The 18330-nt window shown below is 45.8% G+C and overlaps 1 protein-coding gene across 2 annotated transcripts in view; it reads left to right on the top strand.

Annotated features, from left to right (window-relative positions):
• Positions 1–13434, top strand: part of KDM4B (lysine demethylase 4B) — a 68344-nt gene extending 54910 nt beyond the window's left edge. For both annotated transcript variants that reach the window (XM_026035185.1, XM_026035184.1), the window contains 8 exons: positions 664–740; positions 901–956; positions 1453–1561; positions 5955–6140; positions 6238–6402; positions 7197–7316; positions 9880–9972; positions 11867–13434. In XM_026035185.1, the coding sequence (XP_025890970.1) occupies positions 664–740; positions 901–956; positions 1453–1561; positions 5955–6140; positions 6238–6402; positions 7197–7316; positions 9880–9972; positions 11867–12052 (992 nt within the window). In that variant the 3' untranslated portion in view covers positions 12053–13434. The remainder of the gene's footprint in view (positions 1–663; positions 741–900; positions 957–1452; positions 1562–5954; positions 6141–6237; positions 6403–7196; positions 7317–9879; positions 9973–11866) is intronic.
• The last annotated feature ends 4896 nt before the right edge of the window (positions 13435–18330 follow it).

Here is an 18330-nt window from a genome sequence, read left to right as displayed (position 1 = left end):
TAATGTTTATCTGGTTAAGTGGCTGATTTTTGTAAGTCAGGATATCATGGCAGCCTCAGGGTTTCCCAAATATCTTATTTTTAGTTTAGTTCAGTAATTTTGAGTGTTGTTTTTTCTTCTCTAGCTGAAATTTCCCATTCGGTTCTGCTGGGGTGGGTTAAGGCCATGGGCTGAACTTTGCTAGCTAGGCTGCTGCCAGCAATTTGTGATCCTCAGGTTTCATTTTCTGCTGCTGGATTACTGTATTGCTTGTGTTACTGCTCGGGGACATGGTGTAGATCCATGGATGTAGCTTTCCGAAAGTATTTATATGCAAAAGTATTTATATTTCTGCCTGTTGTCTTCATTGGCAAAGCCTGGTGCCTCCTAAAGAATTGTAAAGGCTTTTTGCCTTATTCTTTTATCTTTATAATGAGTATAGTATCACATTGCTATTTTGGTGGTGCAGAGAATAATGGTGGTGTAGGAGAATATGGGACCTGTCAGTCCCAAATTGCTCCCATTGAGGGTGACTTTCCTATGACTTTTGAGCAGAGACTGTTAAATATAGTTCTGCAGATACTACATCTGATTTCGAAGATGCTTCCAAACTGAACAGCCACCAAGTCAATATTTACACGTGTGTTAGCAAAACTCTCAAGGGAATAACTTGATTTCTTTCAGGCTGTTACGGAATACGTCCCGATTTGGTGAATGAGAGCTGGTCGTGCTCCCGGTGCTCGGCTGGCGCGTGGGCAGCGGTGAGTACCTGCCCTCTCGGGGACACCAGGGCGCCTTTGGTGGGACCTGGATACTGCAGCAGGGATGGGTGGTGGGTTTGTGTGTCCCAGGGTTGGTTTGGGGACAGGAGCCCCTTGGTTACCTCTTCAGTGCAGCTCTGAAGTAGTTCTGTTCCTGCAGGAATGTTGCCTGTGCAATCTCAGGGGAGGAGCTCTTCAGATGACTACTGATGGGCGGTAAGTGACCTTTGAAAATATTTTGTGCTTCCGTATTGTGTCTAATTTTGCAGTTTTGAGCTTGGCTTTGATGCCCAACATGACATCTTGTTTTGGAGTTATGACCATAACTGCCACTCGCTAAACAGGCAAGGTAAGCTCCAGCAGCTCCAAACCAGCCTTCCCAACAGCAGAACCACCGAGGTTCTGAGCACTGTTCAATTCAGTTGATTCTCAGAGAAAAGGCTTTTCAGAGAACATTTAGCATCATTCACATGCATAAGAGAGGGGGATGATCCCTATTGTTCTAGAGGCCWTTATCTTGTGCAACCATGATTAACAGTCTGTAATGTTGCCAGGATTGCCAAGCCCCATAAATATATTTTGATACTGTGGATGAGGGAGTCGTAGAAATGTTAACTGTCCTCTGGAGTGTTTCATAAATATACTGTAGATTTAAAGAAGAAATTCAAATAATGGTAGACTCAGAATTCTCCCTGTGTTTTGTTCCTTTCAGGTGGATCCATATAATCTGTGCTATTGCTGTCCCCGAGGCCCGTTTTCTCAACGTAATAGAGCGTCATCCTGTGGATATCAGCGCTATTCCAGAGCAGAGGTGGAAGCTGGTAGGCGTCTCTTGTCTTTGTGTAGYGAACGCTGGTGAATGAGAGCAAAGAAAAGATCTTTACACAGAAAAATACTGTGTGCTGGAGGAAATCGTAAAGCAGGGAGATTCGAGATGATGATTGCTGTCGTTTCCCACGAACGTGGCAGGGAACAGTATCATTGGGATGTCTTCTGAGGTGCTATATGAGAACTTTGACACACAGACAAGTTGTGCTTCCCTGATCTGCCCCTGCTTTCTAGCAGCAAGCTGTGGTGCTGTGCAGAGCCTGCCCACTGCTCAGTGAGGGCTGAGCTACCTGGAAGCCTCCGCTACCCAAAGGAGGGTTTCCTTCACTGCACGGCAGCAGCACGCAGGGAGCGGGGAACTAGGAAGAAGCGATAAGTGCTAACTTGYTGCCTTATAATTTGCTTCATCTTTCCTTAAAACGTTTCTTTGTCCAGGAAATCTTTTAGAAATAAAAAGACGTTTGTTTGTTTGGAGCCTAACTGTAAGGTGAGACTCTGTAAAGATCTTAAAAGTCCAGTTACAACTTGTTGTTTAGCTGCAAAAAGCCTCATCTGAAGGATTAGTAATGGATGATTCATTAGCTCAGACCAATTAATCTTCATGTTAGTTAATGCTCCATCACTGTAGTGTGTTATTGCAAAATAAATTGTGCTTTTGTGGCTTTTTCCGTGCAGAAGTCAGTTGGGCTGTCACTTGGGAGGGGTTTGGGGGGAAGGTGATGTTAGCAGTGATACATTGGCCAGCACTGATGTATTTGTTAACCGTGCAGCTATTTAGTGCCGGCCCGGCCTGCGTGAGAGATTAGGAAGAATCTCTGTCTGCTTCCAGAGTTATTTCTGTGTTGTGCAAATGGGTTTTGTACACAAATGTGAATGTAAAAAGCATTCATTATTCAGGTGGAGTGATGGAGCGGTGTGATGGGAGGGTGATAAATCCTGCGGCGCTGCCTCTTTATGGATTGCCTGACATTTCCAGCATGCATCCTCTTCATTAGCAGCACTTGCAGCCATGAGCTAAAAATCTTTTTACACAAGACTCGCTTGTATATTGCTTAATGGAGCCTCACAAGGAAACACAATGCCTTAATATGCCTTAATTTTAACTCTTCTATGGCTACCTCACGATTCCACAGAACCGGACTGTGTGTTAATTTGTGAAGCTGTTGCTCTGTTTTGTTCTGCAGCCTTGGCCATTGCAGGCAAAGCCTCTCCMCAAGAGCTGCTCCCCAGCTTGCTCTCCTTCCTGACCTAAAGCTTTGATTTCTTCAGTGCTGCATTGCATTTGCACCCAAGTTCTCCTCATACCTCATGAAAAGTAGAGAATTTTTATATTAAGTGCCTCAAGTTACACAGCCGGCGGTCAGGATGTCTTGGGACTTAACAACAGGTCTCGGATTCCATCCCTGTGATCCCTTTGGAAAATGTCTGTAACCCCCTAGAGCTCCAGAGCAGTTAGGAAGACAGTAGCTGCTAGCCTCATTGCTCCTTGTTCAAGATCATCACCAGGTTTTAACCATCATATTTAGACTTCTGGATAAAGAAGGGAAGAGGTTTTGGCTTGTTTGGGTTTTTTTGTCATGATTACGTTAATATTTGCCTGTTTTAAGTTGCTGCCATGGCCCTAGCTCCCCCGCAGAGCCCAGACTCGCAGCTCCTTTGCGTGCCCTGCACCCGTTTTACCCATGCAGCTTGCGTGCTTCCTGATTAATGGTGCATTATGGGCCTCTGTGGCTAAATTATTTATGACGTGGAAATTTGGAATAATTAGCTGTCATTCCGGAGTGGAGTAAATGAATTGTAGTGTTCATCATGCGGGAGACAGCCCATTTCTTCCTCCTGGCAGTGGTCTGATTCTCCGGGGTGCAATCAGTGTGCAAGATCTCYCTCCTGTGCTTCAGACCTTCTCTCCCTCTCCTACCTCCATTCCTTCAGGAAACACCTTTTGCCTGCGTGTGTGTGTTCCTGTTTGCTGCCATTCCCATTCCCTATCCCGCATTTGCAGCTCTTYGGCTTCTTCCCCCTCCTCGCTGCCTTCCGCGTTTCAGCCGCGCGCGGCTCCCGTTTTCCTTTATCCTTTGTCCAAGTTTGCTCCGAATATTCCTTTAGCGCCGCTGCTTTGTCTGCCGGGAGCAGTTTTGCAGCCGCTGGGGTGTCATTAGACACGTGCTAATCCCTCAGGCTTGGAAGAATCCCCTTTGCGTCGATAAAAGGAGATTCCTGCGACTCGAGGGTTAACGCTCCCCGGAGCGGCCGTACCGAGCACGCGGTATATCAGCACTTGGCCCTGCTGGCGAGAGAATTGGGTATTGACAGTTTAATAATGAGATCTCATTGCTATTGACTTGCTTTCAGTGCCGGGTTGCTGCTGTGCACTTTGCTGCGGTGCTTATCTAGCTTTGAACATGGTTTACAGAGCGATAAAGGCACAGCTTATTAAATACAAAAAAACTACATTCTGGCAACACGAGGGCCTCACTTTGAATTTCCTGGCTTTTGTTAGGTTGAGTAAAAAGGCCAAATTAATCTTTCTTGTAAGCATTGACTTGGGTTAATCCACAAGAAATGGATTTGACTTATTTTCACATGCATGTGAGCTAGACCCCAACCAAGGACCGGGTAGAAGGAGGCATCTCCCTTTCTTTGGCTGGTTTTGCTCTGGAGGAAAGGCAAAGCAATCTTGGGGCAGGAACAGTCTTTTATTTGTCTTGGCATGATGCTGGACCTGGCACAGAGGGCCCTGGCTCTTTACTAGGTCCCTGTGTATTCTGATAACGCAAATAAGCACTGCCAAATTTCAATATTATGGTTTATTTTGCGTTTGCTGGATAGTTTCTAATGTATTACTGCTCTTAATGCTTTAGAGGAGGCACTTTTAAGCTAGCTCAGATCTAGAAGCAGAATGAATTTGGGCTTCTGGGGATTGCCTGGGCTTGTTGTGTGATCTTGGGCAGCTTGCATTACATCGCTGATCCCAGGGGATGTAGTAATTCACACTCYTCTTACAATTTAGGTCATGAGTTTTGCAATGTTGCCTACTTTGAGCGCTGCTTTAATGGGAGTGAGGTAAACAAGAAGGGCAATGGAGCCTGGAGGAGCGGGAGGAGGACTCTGGTACCAGACACACAGAGAGAAAAAGAAGCTGTCACTCTTCGTATCGCAGTATATTTATAGGACATTTATATTTAGATGAGCGGCTGCACTGGGAAGGCACTGGAGCTCGGGAGGAGTAGCTGTAGAAGCCAACGGAGTGTGCTGCGGAGCCTGTAACCCAGAAATGGGCACTAAAAATCACTGCTTTCCCCTGCTGCCCTCCTTACACGAGGAGATGTGCTCTCTAATAATTAAATTCCGTAGCTGTATAGTCAGATTCATGGGCATGTAATATCTCCCAGGGTTTTATTTATGGGAGCTGTTTTGAACAGCCCCATCCGTTCTGAGCAGTAATGTGCGTGTTCTTGTCTCAGGTGCGAGACTCATTTTTCCCTGATTTGCCATGTCCAAGCCTCGGGAAAGGCAAGGCCCTGCCGTCCATCAGTGACAGCTCCACCAGCCTTAAAAGATGTTCAAAGCTATAAAAAGGGGCTTTCGAATAGTTCCCTGGGGTATTGCGCAAGTGAAGCGTCTAACTTAAGTCCTTTTTTAGATTGAGATTCTCAARATCTGGTGTTCTTCGTTCTGGAGGGGCTGGAGACACGGATTTGGGGCAGTTAGGGCAGGAGGGAATACATCGCATTTCCCACTGACACCTCGTCCAAGTTTCCAGGAACATAAGGCTTATATTTTTACCACCACTTGTATGGGGTTTCACAAAAAATATTTTAGACCTGTTTTTAATCTGTCGTGCATCTTGGATACTTTCCTGCTCACAAGTGCAAATAGTTTCTAGCAATGCRAAGCTCTGGCTGCTGTTTGAATTGAGACATGCATTTGATTAATCTGAGGATGTGTACTAAGTTATAGCAGTTCTATCATAATACTAATGAAACAGATCAATGTCTGTTCATCTGTTTTGTCCTGGAACTGGGTTCAAGCCTGTGTCCGTGCTCAGTGTGCTTCTGGAGCCTGGATTCCCAATACCTGGTTAGGAGTCTACAATATTGTCACGGGAATGTCGAGCTGGCATCTGCTGGAAGTTGCTTGGCTTCGGGATGGTTCTAGGCAGGCGTTTGTAACTGAACACACTTGCAGAAGCATCTTACTTCACCTTATATCCTATATCCTCACATCCGTCCTCTCCTGCTGTGGTTCTGGCCCTTATACACTAGGAGGTGGCCCAGGGTGCCAGGGGGRTGGCAGGGTGCCAGTCCGTTGTGCTAAAGCTGCTGCTGGCTTTGCCTCTGCCTGCCGCTCACCCGCTCTGTTGTGGTTCCCTCCTGTTTTTCCCAGAAATGTGTGTACTGCCGGAAGCGGATGAAGAAGGTGTCCGGGGCCTGCATCCAGTGCTCCTACGAGCACTGCTCCACCTCCTTCCACGTGACGTGCGCGCACGCCGCCGGCGTGCCCATCGAGCCCGACGACTGGCCCTACGTCGTGTCCATCACTTGCTTCAAACACAAAGCAGCTAACCACAGTGTAAGGCTTTTTTTTTCTGTGAAATGGCTTCTGTATCCCTATATTTTCGCCGTGTTTCTTAGCGTTTGCCAATCATTCCCTTTTCTCTCTGCCTCAGATCCCCTTTCGGAGGGAGGTAACCCTTGGGCAGACTGTGATCACAAAGAACCGGAACGGGCTCTACTACAGATGTAAAGTGATTGGCATGACGACGCAGACTTTCTATGAAGTAAACTTTGATGATGGTTCCTACAGTGACAACGTTTACCCAGAAAGCATTACAGTAAGCAGCTCTCTGTGGAGACTATTGCAGTTATAGATGAGTATAAAGCACAAAAGGTACATTCCCGCTGTATGTGGTAGGGCAGAACAGCAAAGTAAAACTTGAAAAGAAAAAACACTTAAAAAACCCAAAGTTGCTGCTTGCATAGCAAAAAAAAAAAACATAGTATTTTTCATTGCTGTCCTCCTYCTTTGTGACTTGATCTCATTTTGGACTTCTGTTCCGTCTAAAGATGTACCGTGCTATGTGCAGACGACTTAACAGAAAGCAATATTTGTCTTCAGTTGCATCCTATTTGTTTTGGGGGGGATTTGGTTGAATAATCTCTTATTTTCCCACTGACAAGTCCAATTCATGGGGAAAGCAGATTGTCTGTGAGCACTTCTGGTTYGAGATTGGAAATGCACTTAACAGAACATACAGAAAAGCTAGACTTGCCAAGACTCATGTATCCTGCCTGCCCAGCTGTGCCATTGATTCACCCTGTGAAACAAAGCAGTTACCCCCCSCCCCCTTGTTTCTCTTGCTGTAGGAGATTCAGTGGTTTGGGATTTGAAATAAATTTTCTAGAATTAAATCTTATCACCAGAAGTAGGTGCAAGAATTKATTTCTTTTCTCTCTGCAGTTAATGGTTTGGTTTGGAGATGACTGCAAGTAATCACAAGCACAGAAACAACTTCTAATCAGTTGTAGTGTTAYGTAGGAAACTCCTTGTGTAGTGATTGTAACAGACCTCTTGAACTCGCTCTTGAGCTTTATTCATGCTGGTTTCTCCTTCACTCTCCCTTTCCAGAGCAGGGATTGCCTCCAAATGGGACCCCCTCCAGAGGGTGAGTTGGTTCAGCTGCAGTGGACGGATGGAATCATCTATAAAGCCAAGTTTATTGCAGCCCAGATCAGTCAGATTTATCAGGTAGGTTCAGAAGATTTTCCATGTAGCTCCTGTCAATGTGTGTGAGGCTTACACAAATGCTGCAGCTCACTCATGCTAAAGGCTTGCTCTGTGAGGGAGAATTTGCCTTCTGAAATCAATACTGCTGCTAGTCTAAAGAGAAATACAGTGTTAAAATAAGATCAGGGCTAGAGGATTTTTATAGCAGAATGTGGATGTATGGATAGATACACCATATGTCTGCACTGTGTCTGCTTTTAAACTAAAAAATAGATTTGCAGTTTCCCTTATGGTGGAAAACATGCCCTTTTTTTGTTTATGGTTGTGCGTTTTCCAGCTGGAGAGAAGAAACAAAGGTTAGTAAACCAACAGGATCTCCTAAAGTCAATAGAGGGTTATTTGGCTCTTAGAAGGTAAAGAGCTTTACTAAGACAAAGACACCACGCAGACATTTTATTTGCTGTCTTGGTTAAAAATCAAACCTTTCCCTTGCCCTGTAGCATTTCCTCACCGAGTGTTTGCCAGCATCAAGAAGCTTCCAAGCAGGAATATTCCCCTAACAGAGGATGTTTTGAGGCCATTTGCCTCCACTGTGGGGAAGTTTTTATGACTGGTGGCTCAGCTTTGTTGGTGGAGTACTGAAAAACAGCTGTGGTCAAACCTAGGTCAAAAGTGCCCAAATCAGGTGCTCCCCAACGGCCAGTCCATGGCTTGTGCTAAATGAGCTCACGACCCACGCTTCCCCACGAGTCGGGATCTACATAATTAAAACTTTCCTTGACAATTTGAGAGACAGTAAGGGAAAAGCTGGGTCAGGAGACTGTTTCAGGGGGGAAATTATCTCCTGGTCTTGGGAAGGTACTTGACAGAAGAGCAGCACCATATGGGAATAATGTCCTGCTGCTGCTACAGGAGGAATTGGAAGCCTTCAATGTCTGGTCTCATAATACTCTTACCATCCCCATTTTAAGGAGAAAAAAGTAGCAGCCTGTTCTCTTTTTTCGTGTGTGTCTTGGAGTCTGTTCCACAGAAAGGATTTTGATTGTGGAAGGTCATAATAATCAGCAAAGGAAGATTTAATCTGGTGCAAAGTGTCAGCATTTCAGCACAGAAGGTTTTAGAAGATGCAGTACATTCATTTGATTAAATCTCTATTAAACAGTTCCAAGAAGTTGAAAATTATGGGGTTTTGGAAAGTGGGCTTTGCGCATAGTCTTTTAAAAAACGCATGCTGGAACAGCATTTACAAAGGACTGTTATGTTAAAGAAGTTGTCTCTGGACGATTGTAAAAGGCAAAGGAAATCCCAAACCTTGTGCCTGTTAGATAAGAGGGGACTTGTTTCCATGCTTTCTATATGGAATATTTCATATCTGTGTGCAAAAGAGCACAATAATCCATACCATCCGTTAACAATCCTTTTGGCGTGTATAATGGATGTTAACTGCTCCAGAGAAGATGGCATTGGAGGTGACCCTGGTTATAAATAAGTACAATATATAGCTCCATAAAGATCTATTTTTATGCATGCTTTCCAGTTTAATCACAGGACAGGAAATCGTCATTGATTTCTCCAAAGCAAAATAATTTGAAATAGGCAATTCCGCTGATAGAACCAGATGACAGAAAAATATGCAGGAAGAGTACAAGTCTGTGTTTTTCAAATCAAGCAGTTACCTATAAGTAAATCTCTTTTCCGTGGGGAAAGTGGCCTGAATAGCTTTCCACATTGGTTTCCTATATCTCCACTTTTTTTTCCCAGTATTACAATGCATCTCTTTGTCCGTTTGAAATAGGATTATATTTAACAACAGAGAGGCAGTTCTGGTATAAATAAGTGTGTTCATTGGAAGCTAGCATGGATTGGCTTTTGCATTTTAGATTTGTCCTGCCTTATTTTTCCCTAGCTTCCCAGTTCAGGTCTCTAAGCCTTTATTTTGTGTGCTTTTGGGGATGGGATGTGCTTTTTTTTTTTTTTTTTTTTTTTTAAATTGAGCCCAAATTAACTTCCTGAAAGGTGAGTGGTAACAGGGTCTTAACCTCTAACTATCCGTAATTTGGAACTTTATTAAGCAAGATCCACCAAGTCTTTTTGTGATAGTTCAAGATGTTACATCCCTCAGCTGCCAAATCCACCCCCTCTAGAAGCGCAGTACCCATAGGGGGAATGGCAGAAGAGATTCTTGTTCCTTTTGCTAAATTCATCCAATCTAAAGCTGAAATCCCATCCTGAGCTGTGGTGCGTGTTTTTCTGAATTATCCCGGAAAGCATAATAGGTCTTGAGCAAAGGAAATGAGATTCTCTTAAAAACTTTTAATGGTTTTAACATTTTTATATGCACACTTTCATGAATAAACATTCCTGTAGCATCTGATGCATAATTCATGATATAATCAGTGTTTAGTGGAAAAGGTTTGATGTGAGGAGTTACCAGCATTTTTTTGTACCTGGCTGATTATTACTGCTTGTTAAAATACAAATACATTTTAGTAGCTGGTATTGTTCCTTGTGCTGTGCAAAAATACTTTATTTAAGATGATTTAAAAAAAAGAGCATCTACTGATACCATCTTAAATATCTGCAGGTGGAGTTTGAAGATGGTTCCCAACTAATGGTAAAACGTGGTGATATTTATACCTTGGAGGAAGAGCTTCCTAAGAGAGTGAAGTCTCGTCTGGTGAGTATCAGTAGCAGGACCAAATATCTGTGCCTTGCAGTCCTGATTCCCATTTTCTCAGCATATTGTTTAGATATTAGGTGAAAAGCACTCTCTGCTTTCTGCGGTTGTGAAATCTCAAGTTGTTCACGAAACGCACAGAGTTAAAGAAATCCTTGATGTAAATACTTGACCTATTTAAATGAATTCCCTCTTTCACAAGTTCAGACCCAATTCTTGCGTTCTCTGGTTAAGAGAATGTGTTCGTATCACTTTACATGCTGTTTTACACAAGTTTAGTCATACAGACTGCTGTTCTGCCTGCATRCTGCTTTTTGTCAGTCAGGTGAACTGGCCTACAGCTAAATGGYTTCTAGACAACTGATTAGTGACATGGGACCAGGCCTCTTTCTTATCAAATAGGAGATTTACAACACAGCTTTTATCTACAAAGCTCGTCTAAAAGATCACCCTGTTTTTAAGTGCATAAAACTGAATTATTCAGCCTGGGAAATACAAAGGACTTGTTTCCTAACTTTTTTAGTTCCATATTTGCTGGATATTTTCAGACCTGGTGCTCTGACCTTTTAAAGCCATTTCATTTAAACAAATTAGGAATTTGGATTCCATGCCAGTGGAGAATACAGAGTTTTCCTCTTCATTACGAATATCTGTAATGTTGGCCAGCACATGACAGGGATGAATCCACAAAATTAATTTGTAGTGAGGTTGTGGGGTTTTGTCCTTCTTAAGAGAAAAGGTCCAGGTCTCAACCTTTCGTTAAGGGTCCACGCCAAGTCAGGCGGGTGTCTGAGCCCTGTCTTAGGTGCAAGATGCTCATGCTCAGAAGCAGCCTAGCAACAGGCTGCCCTGTTAAACCCCTGATGGCAGTTTGCAGACAGTTTCCTTGGTTTATTCATGAAACCTTAAAGCTTTTACCCAGAAAACATTTGTAAAATACTTACAATCTTCATAATGTGGCTCTGGCTGGTTTCTCTGTCTTTTCCCCCCCGCCCCCCTTTGTCTCAGTAAGCCTCAATTATGCCTTATGGCATAAGTTTTATGGGTTATTAATGCAAAGAAGCACCCTGTTCTGATTCCTAGGTACACGATAGTTCCAGCAGATAGCTGACGCACGCAATAGTTCCAGTTTATTTAAACTTGCTCCATAATGAAGGCAATGTTTTGGAGCCCCGAACTACAGAAATTGGAAAGAAATATTCTCACTGCAGTGGAGACTGTCAGGCTTTATAACTCTTCCAGAGGAAGAGGAATGCATGATAGAAAGTGAATAAAAAGTTTCAAGCCTGGTTGAAAGCTGAAATTCTTCTTATGTGCCTTCTGCTGCCAGAAGTGTTAGACTCCRTGGAGGAGACGCACGCGGCGCCTTAATGCAGAACAGCTGAACAAAAGAACAAAGTGGTAGGACACAATTCCTACCAAGAAATGCATGTCTCCTGACAGTGTAAGAGCAGGATGAAGAGCAGCAATCATTTGCACAGTGAGCTTGACCCCACACGCTTCCTTTGGGTTTCTTGTAATGACGCCTGGGAAGCTCCAGTTTCCCATGTACCTCCTGCTAGGAAAGAATAACCTGGAGAGCCAGAGGAGAATGGGAATAAACAGTGAACTGGCAAGGCAGGAATTGAAGTGAAGGATATTCTGATGCAGAAGGCAGCCAGCTTGAGCGTTTCTCTTGCCAGGTGGGTTTCAGAAGCCCAGAAAGAGGTTTTTCTCTCAGCCTCGTGCTTTGCATGTCTTGGAGCTCACTTTTTTGCTGCAGAAATGCCCTATACCGAATGATTTGCCGCCTTGTTATCCCTGCTGCCTTGTTAAGCCGGTGCGCTCAGGAGTTTGTGCACGTCTCTGCTTTCCTGCTGGGCCTCTAATGATTTTGCTTTCGTGTCTTCTGCAGTCCCTGAGCACCGGGGCCCCTCAGGAAGATATATTTTCGGGAGATGAAGTGAAAGCAGCCAAGCGCCCTCGGGTGGGCAATTCCAGGAATCCTGAAGATTACGGACAAAACCCAGATTACCTGGCCTTTATGGAGAGCCTCTTGCAGACACAGTACCAGCCTGGGACTCCGAGCAACATGTTTTAACCAGGAGTCGTTCAACCTGACATTAACCCTTTTCAACCCCACGGAAAAATAACCAGGGAACTGTGGAATAGAAGGGCAGCCTGGTGCAATAGCCTGCTGTGAATTCCTTTCATCTGCTCTTGGTTTGGACTGCAGGATGATCCCGTCTGGCTACGCGCTACCTCGACTTGGCCAGACTTGTCGCTGACCAGTAGATCAGGGAGCCCGGGAGCCCTTGGGACAACATTTCACATGGAGACTTGGGAAGAGTTTGTACTAACGGAGCTCTGTGACTGGCTCCTTTTTATAAGGCTTGGAAAGGGTTAAACTTTGACAAAAAAAAGGACTTTTTAAACCATGTCAAACTCTTTTGTCTTTAAAGGTGCTATTTCATTGACTACTGAAGCAGCCTTTGAAATTGTGATTTCTGTACATATAAGTCACCTTTGTGAAGTTTTCTATAAATGAGCATTATTAAAAAAAAAAAGATGCAAACACAAAATAGGAAAATGGAAGTTTCCACAAACATTTTTCTAGATCATGGCTTTAAACCAGAAAACGAATAAAATCCTCCCTGCCATCCCCCAAATGAAATGTGACTAATACTGCAGCGGGGAGAGCAAGAGCAGGTCTCCTGGGAAGTCCAGGGTTCTTTTTTTGTAAAGAAACACTATCTTCTTTGTAATCTGGGGAAGATGGGGAAAGAAATATTTCCTCGCTGGGATGTTTCTTACAGGTAGTTCTGTTTAAAGACACGCGATAGATGCGTGCGTTCCTGCCATGTCACCAGGAAGGGACTTAGGGACGAAGCGGCCGGGTTTTGGTCCTTCTCGTCCTCTTCCTTGCCCATCGTGGCCATCAYGGTTGCTTTCTAGTTCCAGACGAGCATGGCTTTCAGTTCAGCTCTGCCCCTCGGGTTTGGCAAGCGTTCTGTTGCTGCTTCTTGTGTTAGCTCCTCCAAGAGCCATTCCCCATCCTCACTGCGACTGGAGCAAAAGGGACTGGCCTGGTGCTCTGGTAGGCACTTCTCCCATAGGAACCTTTCATTTTCTCTGTTTTTTGGGTTTCTTTCTTTTTTTTTTTTTTTATTGGAGTTATGCTCCTTACAGCTGGGAGAATCATTCCATGACAGAAACCTGGGAGGCGTTTGTACGTTTTATTATTTTTTTTCCCTTTTATCCTATTAAAGAAGAAGTTCCCCAAACGTCTTTGTTGTGACCTCCTTTACTTGAGTAAAGACTGAGCCTTTGGAGATGCTTGTGGGGAGGAGGAGTGTGAGCCTTTCATTTGGCTGGGCTCCGTTTGCCGAGGACTGAGCGAGCGTTAATGGCAAAAATAAAACGCTGCCGTGTTGGGTCGGTAGCTCAGACACTTGAAAATCCCCCATTTGAAGAGCTGTTACCTAGCAGTGTTTTGTAGAAGAGCCTGGAGTCACTGGAAAGTCTCCCACTTGCTTTGGAGGATTTTTATCCACTCGGAGGGGAAGAGAAAGGGCAGCCCTAGCACAGAGGTATGAAGGGGRACATCAAGGTGAGGGGGGACCAGAGAAAATCAAACGTCATCCAAGCATCTTGGTCCACCAGACTCCGCTGTGAGGTAGCAGAGCTGCCCCTAACGCTGCACAAGCTTTCTGCTTAATCCCTGAGGTTACTGGACCTCAAAAAGCTATGTGGATTTTTCATTTCATTCTGATTTTGTGGGTTTTTTTTTCTTCTTAAGCCCCTTGGCAAGGTGGTGGTTCCTCGGTGGCGAGGTTTTAAAGCAATGATATTGTTGGATCTTTAAGGGAATAAGTTGGAAGGATTTGTGGGCTGGCAGATGGCAGTTGAACATTTGAAGGGACTTGATGGCTGTTAAACTGTCTGAGTGAAAGAATGGAAGAGAAAAAGGCAGGTTTGGGGTTTTGCTCCCCTGTGAGCGCACTGGGGTCCCCTTTCCTCCTTACCCGCCTCTGCTCCGCGTTGCTCGGCGCGTGCGGCTCGAAACAGGATCTTTCTCTTCTGCCTGAGTTCTGGCATTCTCACGAGGTGTCTCCAGAAGTGCAAAGCAAACCGTGAGACGCTAATAAAGCTTTTCCAAAGCTGGCAAGGATCTTTAAAGCCTCGGCTGGTGCCTCCTTCGGTGGGGAGAGGCAGTGCCTGGGCGAGCCCCTTCCCTCCATTCGCTGCTGTGGCTCCAGAGCAGTCGCTCCTCCCTAGCTGGCTCCTGTCGCTTAAGACTTGGTTTAGCAAAACCCTTGTTGTACAAAGGAAAGAGAACGGGTGTTTTATCGGTTGCCAGGCCACAGAGAATTATTGAAAGAGACTTTAAACAGCAGAGGATCTGGGGGGAGGGCTGGGGACAGGAAGGGATGGGATGGGTGGCCGGGAGCAACGGGGAATTTCCTCTGCATGTTCAAGTCCTGACTGAAATAGCACCGTTGCTGTATTCATATGTAGTACCTTTAAAAATACTATTTATATTGTAAAAACAAAGCGTGTTTTCTCACCCCCTCTTCAGATGACGAGTTATGTTTAAAAGTGAATCTGGAACTGTAGAATGCCCTTCCTTGTTGCTGGGCTTTTCCTTTTTTATTCYTCTTTTTGGTTTTGGGTTTATTTTTAACTCCTCTTTGGTTTAGGAATGACTTGTGCAGATTATCTATAATGACCATGTTGATGGCCTCTGTGCATCCGACTATTGCAAAGGAAATAGGAATTGCACATTCTTACCCTCCCCTTCCTCCAGTGAAATATATTCGTTATTGTCTGATTATGTGCTATAAAAATATTGATTTTTTTTTTCCCTAGACTAAAGATGTGATGTATTTTTTGCCTATTTTTTTTTCTCTGCCTCTAGGTTCGTAATGAATTAAAGGCTATTGAGCACTTCAGAATTACAATTTTTGGGGGGTTGAAGTCTCTTCATTTCTGAGTTTAAAGCCTTCTGCGCTGCAGGAGAAGGAGGCGCCCAGGTCTGGCTGGCAAAGCTGGCTGCTGAGCCCAGAGGATGGATAAACGGGAGCCTTGGCTTCTCCTTCCCTTCCGAGAGCCTTGCAGGACGAGGTCTGTCATTGCACCCCTGCCCAAGGTGAAGAGCTGAACTGCAATGGGGTTTTGGTCCAAGGTCCAGCATTTGCTCTAGCGGGATCTCTCACAAAATCCTTTATTTTAAATAAAGGGGCTCCTGGTTGCTGCTTCCTTCTGCCTCGTAGCTGCCCGTAGCCCTTCTCTCTAGCCCTTAGCGGTCATGCCGACATTCAGCCCCTTAAAACAGCGTCCTTCCAACCCCTCATTTCAACTCTTCCATTTCCCCATTTGAGCCCTGCTGCTTTTCTACAAATACCTCTCAAATTGCTGCAGTATGAGGCTAATGCTGCAGATTATATAAAAGAAAGGAGATCTCCAACTTTCAGTTCTTTGCAGCTTAATAGTATTTCTTGAGATAATCTGAGGAAATCATACTAGTGAGAAGATAGAGAAGCCAAAGTCTCAGTGATATAAAGTCCTTTGGAGTCTCTAGAATTTACACCAGCACAGACCTTACCTTTGAATTTAAGCTTGCTGTATTGCTATAATCCAAAGTACTCTAATACCATTTTAAAGCTGTCTTAAGCAGTAGTGCGTATCTCCAAGCGGCTGCTTGGATCAGCGATCAAAAGCCGAGGATCAAACCTTTGTCACCGTCTGTGACRGCCTCGCGGAGCTGGAGCAGACAGTTTGACACGGACCTCGTGCTGTGGCCGTGGGTTCCCTTCCTAGCCGAGGTCGCTATGAAAAGGCACCGAAAATGGGGGTTATAGGAACGATCCTGCGCGCAGGGTGTGCTGAGCCCAGCCTGCCTGTGCTCGGCTGCGTCCTGCCCTGCCGAGAGCTGCTCCTAGGGCATGGCCAGCGGTGGCCTTGGCTTGATGAGGGACGGGCGCTGCTCCATCCTCAGGTTTCTTGCTGCTTTGCAGAAGTCGGGCTCCGCTTCGGGCGCTAGCGCTGCGCAGGGGCTGCTCACAGCAAGCAGATGTTGCAAAACCTGGCGCTCAGAAGCTGCTCCAAGTCCCTTCTTGTCASCAAGTGTCACACAGTAAAGGCATTCGGTGATAATTGCTGGTAGCCGTGATAAGATGGGGAGCAAGAGGCTGCTCGTGCTGCTGTTAGGAGGCTGGCAGAGACTCTCACCCTGGAGAGCAGAAGAGTGAACGGGGAGCAGTGCGTTCCCTCCTTCTCCTCGGGCTGGAGAAGGGTCCTTAGCTTGGTGAGAAGAAATGGAGGAGCTAACTCCTTTTTTTTTATGGTAAAGGACTGCTTGGAAGACTGAAACCAAGTGTTGCTTGGGGTGAAGCTGTTGCCTCCTGGTGGTGCTAGGGATGCCTGAGGTCCCATGGGTGCCCCCATCCCCAGCAAGGCTGGTAGCTCCTCTCCACCTTCTCCTGTGCTGGCTCGTGCTCCTCTCGTTTTTGGAAGACTTGTGATAACGTTTAGTCCTGCCCGAGCRGTTCTTGCGAGCGTGACGTTGCAGGTTTCCAGGGTGGACATTGACCTGAGCGCGTTCGCACAGGGTGTTTCAGGGCTTTCCCCTTCGTGGCCYCTCCCGCTGGCTGCCGGATTTGGGAAATGGGAGGTTAGCAAGAGCTCTCAAGCCCTTGCTGTTCGGAGTGCTCCCTGCTTTCCTTCTCGCGTTGCTTTCTCTGGTGCTTGTGCTCATTTTGGGCAAGGAGCAGATGATGGGAAAACCTCGTCGCATGCTGCAGACATCTGTGCTTTGGCCAGTTCTCCACAACCTCCATTTCCTGAGGTTATTCTGGAGGGTTTTTTTCTCTCTTCCTCTTGCCTAGCTCTTCACATTAGTTCTTCATCAGTAGTTCTCCTTCAGCTTGCACAAGCTGCACCAGCTTAATAAAACTGCTCGTAAGGGAGTACGGGCCCTTTTGCGAGATTGCCCCTATTTTGGTTGGAGGGATTTAGCTGGAGCTCATTTTTAAGCTGAACTATGTGTTTGGTGCTTGAACTTAAAAGCAATTTGGGTTGAATTAGTGAAACTTGTGCTGATGTGTCCCCTAAGGCAGTGGGCTCAACCCTACAGGGGGCCAGAGGACAACACGTTAGAGCCTCTAGTTGCTTCCATTGACTCTTTCTGCACCTTGGAATATCTCCCAAACATCGGGTGAAGACTTCCTTGCAGGAGGCTCTTCTGCTGGTGCTGCAGAAGGTGAGTCCCAGTTGCTGTTCTTGTCTGGGTCTCTTTTCCCTGCTCTCTATGTAGCCAAAGGTGCTCTAATGGGTGGAGTTGTTTTTGCCCTTTTTTGCAGTAATTCAAATGACTCCAAAGCCAGTTGCCCCCTTTCAGACCAGCTGCCAACAAACCAAGGTGGAAACACTGTAGAAGACACAGAGAAGAGCATTTCCATGCACGGTGCTGTATTTCAACCCAGGAAAGCAAGAGCGGAGCGTCGACCGCATGGGAGCTCATCATGGGAGCCCGTGTTGTCACGCACCAGGTAGGTGCAAGAGCAGCTACTGCCTCTCCCTGCACCCCGGCTCGTTTCCCTGCTTGCCCGGCACGTGTCTGTGGGTGACAGATGCAGAGGAGCTGGGTGACAAGTACCCCGTGTGACCAAACCGTGTCCTGGGACGCCGGTTGTGCTCCCGGCGGTGGACAGTTCTGCCTGTTCATGGGAGGGCAGTGGTGAAACCTGGGACAAGTCTACCACAGGGGACCGGGACTGGGGACATGGAGCTTGGTCCTCACCCCCGAGCAGCTGTCCTGGCACCCACACACAGGCGTTCCAAAAACAGCAAACAAACCTTGGTGAAATGCCAAGACCTCAATGATTTGGAGATGTTGAGCTGGAATTATTTGGCAGCTACAGGAGCAGAAAAATATAACTACTTGGTTTACTTGCACATCAACAGCAAATTACTGAGAGTTATTTATTCTGCTTTAGAGGAGCAAAACAATTAAAAATTTTGCTTCCAAGAGGGGGAATGTAAAGGTCACTGTGTAAATATTGTTTGGAAAGATAGAGTGGCCCCAGCTTAGCCACTTTTCCTGTGGAACAAATAAGAGCCTGGCTGTGTTTCAGTGCAGTTGACGTTGGCTTATCTCTCTGCCCTAGCCGTGCCATCTCGGATGCCAGCTGCTAATACGGGCTCCGCATCCTGCCCGCAGCGCGCGAGCCCGTGGCCAAGCTGTCCCTGCAAAGGGAGCGATACCCTCCCCTCTGCCCCAAACTGTGTTTTAAATACAAATAAATCCACGGCCAGATCCGCTGCTCGTGTGCTTCGTTTAACGGAGCTGCCTCCAGAGCACGCAGCACGCGCTCGCGT

Source organism: Nothoprocta perdicaria, unplaced genomic scaffold, assembly GCF_003342845.1.
Source record: "Nothoprocta perdicaria isolate Ctin4 unplaced genomic scaffold, notPer1 scaffold_157, whole genome shotgun sequence".
In the NCBI taxonomy this organism is placed as follows: domain Eukaryota; kingdom Metazoa; phylum Chordata; class Aves; order Tinamiformes; family Tinamidae; genus Nothoprocta; species Nothoprocta perdicaria.
Note: the sequence above shows the minus strand (reverse complement) of the source record. Positions and strands in the feature narration are given on the sequence as shown.